Raw genomic sequence first — 3,851 nt, 5'->3', positions numbered from 1 at the left:
CCTTTGGACTGACCTACTTTTGCTAAAATTATGTTAAAATAAATAAATAAATTTGTAACAAACCAGAGTTGCACCAGTCGTCGTGGACACATCTACGCATATGCCGGACCTGATGTGGATTCGTCTAGGCCGTTAAATTTATCACATGCTTGTCATATTCGACATGAATGATTCAAATTAAAAGGTCCAAAAGTTTATTTGGAGGATTCATCGTGCACACGTGGTAATTTTAATGGTCCACGTGAGTTAATATCAGATTTGGCGTAAACGATCTGATTAGAAAGTCTGAGATAATAGTCAAATAATAGTCAACCCACTCTATTTAAAATTTTCATTAAGTAAATGTAAAATTGATTTTGCTTCGAAATGTTAAGGATATATTTTTAGCATTTCATATATTAAGGGTCAAAATGCATTTTTTTCACAAACAATATGCAAATTTAGACTCTTATATCAGCTTTAGGTTGAGTCAGATTCAATATACGTAGTTAATCTGCTTAGACATCGTTCCATGGATGTTCCTTGGAGTATTCGACAAGAGTAGTTGCATTGTCTCAGCATTTGCTATAGGATGGACATTCTTTTTTCACACATCTTTAGGGAAGGAAATAGAGTTGCTGATGCATTGGCAAAGTTTGGAGTTTCTTCCTCAGTGATCAATTGGTGGCCTTTAATTCCTGCTTTTTGCCACAGGTTTATCAATGATGACATTTGTAGTATTTCACACTTGCATTTTTCTTGACTTTTCCTAACTTTTCTCCTCCCTCTTCTTTTTGTTTGTTCTCCTTCATCTTCTCTTGTTCAAACACTCACTTTTTTCTTTTTTTTAATATATTGCGGGTTTGACAGTTTTTTGGACCATGGGTGCTCACCCTATCCAAGTTTTGTCTCGTCCCAATTTCTATTAAAAAAATAAAAATACTATATTCTATTTTAAACATATTTTCTAAATATAATAATTATGATAATAAAATATGAGAATATTATATAAAAACTATATTTTTCATTAAATTAAGATATTTTAACATATATTTAAAATATTATTAAAATAAAATATTTACAAAATACATTTAAAATTAAATTATATTTTTATTTAAATTAGAAAGGGAAGACAATGAGGGTGAGCCTTGACGCAATGGTAAAATGTTGTTGTCTTGTGATCGAAAGTCACAAGTTCGAATCTTAGAAGCCGCCTCTTGCGAAAAAAATTAAAAAATTCACAAATCATTTTTACAAATTATGTAATCCACCAATCAAATCAAATGATTGTTGACTGGGGTCAAAGCAAATCTCTCCAGTTTCAACAGAAAAAATTACAACTTAAAAATCCATACTTGACTAACAGATTTTGCATCTTTTATTAATATAAAAGTCATTCAACCTTAATCAATCTAATAACGGGTAATCCTCAATTGTATAAATGATGAAAATGACATTCTTGAAATTTCATTTTTAAGTCGCCAACCGTCATTTTTAGGTCATTTACTTTCATAATTAGACATTATGTTAGTAAACGCAAAGTTGAGTGACTTTTATGTTAACGAGGAAAAGTTAAAAGACTTTTATATTAGGTTTTGAAGTTGAGTAGCCATATAATAAAGGCAAAGTTAAGTGACCATGAATGTAATTACCCGGATATTTAGATGCTGAGATTTGAATATTCAGATGAAGAATTAGAAAAATTTAGAAATCATTCATAGAAATTATGTAGTCCACCAATTAATGCAGATGGTTGAGTTATAGTCATGGAGTGTTTATTGGGGGCAAAGCAAGTCAAGTCCTCGTCAGTTTCAAAAATACCAAAGAAGTTTGCCTTTTTTTCCGCGGATAAAACCAAATTTAACTCTAACGTTTCAAGGGAAGTGCAGATTTAGCCGTAATACAAATTTAACAGTTAAATAACAGTCAAAGCAGTATTTTCACATTTTTGATAGCGCCTGGTTAATTGATTTCGCAAACGTTATGGTTAAAATTACACAACTTCATAAGTTAAAGGCTAAATCTGTACTTCGCTTAAAAAGTTGGGGTTACATTTTGCCGTTATCCCCTTTTTTTCCCTATTTATAGAGATGTTGATTCAGAGGAATTCATATCAAAACTCAAAAACACATCCATGGCTGCTTTTTTACTACCTCTTGTGCTTTTGATTTCTCTACTAGGAATAACAGGTAAGTTGTTTCTGTATAATCTCTAATTACTGAGTCTATGTTTATGCAATGCAATGCAGATTTAGTTGAACTCATCAGGCATTCAATTTTATTGCAGGTGTACAATCTATAGGTGTTTGTTATGGAAAGAATGGCAACGACTTACCTTCGGAAACAGAAGTCGTCGGTCTTTACCGATCGAATAACATCGGAAGGATGAGAATATATCACCCTGATAAACCAACACTTGAAGCTCTTAGAGGATCAAACATAGAGCTCATCCTCGGGGCTGCGAACGACAACCTTCAGTCCCTCGCTAATGATGCATCGGCTGCAGCAACTTGGGTTCGGGACAACGTTGTGGCTTATGCATCGAATGTGAAGATCAAGTACATTGCTGTTGGGAATGAAGTGCATCCTGGAGATGCAAATGCAAGATATGTTCTACCTGCAATGCAGAACATTCAGACAGCAATAACATCAGCAAATTTGCAAGGACAGATCAAGGTTTCGACAGCAATTGACACGACTTTGTTGGGAAATTCCTTCCCCCCATCCGCCGGGGTATTTAGTGGCGCTGCAAGTTCATACATAGGCCCAATTATTAACTTCCTAGCGAGCAATGGGGCACCACTTCTTACAAATGTGTACACATACTTCAGCTATGTTGATAACCCACAGAGCATTAGTCTTGAATATGCCTTGTTTACTTCGCCAGGAGTTGTCGTTACCGACGGTCAATTTCAATACCAAAACTTGTTCGACGCATTGATGGATGCTCTATATGCTGCCCTGGAGAAGTCTGGTGGTGCCAATTTGCAGATTGTTGTATCAGAAAGTGGTTGGCCATCTGAAGGTAGTAATGTAGCAACAGCTGCTAATGCAGGGACTTATCACAAGAACTTGATTAATCATGTCAAGCAAGGAACTCCAAGGAGATCCGGACAGGCTATAGAGACTTACTTATTCGCCATGTTCGACGAGAACCTCAAGGCAGCAGGAATCGAGCAACATTTTGGTCTCTTTCGCCCTAATAAAGAGAACAAATATCAGATCACTTTTGGTTGATAAAACACACTAATTAGTTAAACTGTATTAGGGATTTGAATTAAATAAGAGTGCACTATGAGTCTATGACTATGTGCACTACCTATATGATGATTATACAAGGGATATACATATAATAAACTTTTCAATTCTCTTCAATATGTGTTGAAAAGGTAGTGTTCGATGAACGAAAGTCGATTGATTGGTTTGAGGTTATCAAAGAAAACAACAGCTCTTGTTGTTGTCACTTTTGACTGGAATTTTCTTATCATAAACTAATATTAAGATGGAAATCTAGCCAAGGGAGATTGGAAATTTCATTAAGGAAATCATCAAACATTAATGGTGAAAATGAGAATAGTGAGGTTGTGAATACTAGTCCTACTAGTACTAGTGATAAAAAAGAAAATCTAAACCATTAATGTTCAGTTTGCATATTCCAGGAGAACATTTTCCTGATAGGAAAAGTTTTGACACAGAACAGTTTGCTCTGTCAAATTTTCAAACTGTTATAAGGAATCTAGAAATCTTCAAGCCCTTTAGTCTGTCTTTCCCGGAAATGGCAAGGCTTATTGAATTTTTTTCCCATTTTAATGCTAACTTTGACAGTGTCAAAGGACGTATGAGGTCGGTGTTTAAAACACCTGTTTTAAATGC

The 3,851-nt window shown here is 34.6% G+C and overlaps 1 protein-coding gene across 1 annotated transcript; it reads left to right on the top strand.

Annotated features, from left to right (window-relative positions):
• The first annotated feature begins 2,050 nt into the window (after nt 1-2,050).
• Nucleotides 2,051-3,353, top strand: LOC136223357 (glucan endo-1,3-beta-glucosidase-like). The gene is made up of 2 exons (XM_066011311.1): nt 2,051-2,168; nt 2,266-3,353. The coding sequence occupies exons 1-2, from the start codon at nt 2,114-2,116 to the stop codon at nt 3,213-3,215; spliced, it is 1,005 nt and encodes a 334-aa protein (XP_065867383.1). The 5' UTR covers nt 2,051-2,113; the 3' UTR covers nt 3,216-3,353.
• Nucleotides 3,354-3,851: the final 498 nt, after the last annotated feature.

The sequence above is a fragment of the Euphorbia lathyris genome, chromosome 1, assembly GCF_963576675.1.
Source record: "Euphorbia lathyris chromosome 1, ddEupLath1.1, whole genome shotgun sequence".
NCBI lineage: Eukaryota > Viridiplantae > Streptophyta > Magnoliopsida > Malpighiales > Euphorbiaceae > Euphorbia > Euphorbia lathyris.
This window is presented reverse-complemented; position numbering and strand designations above follow the sequence as displayed.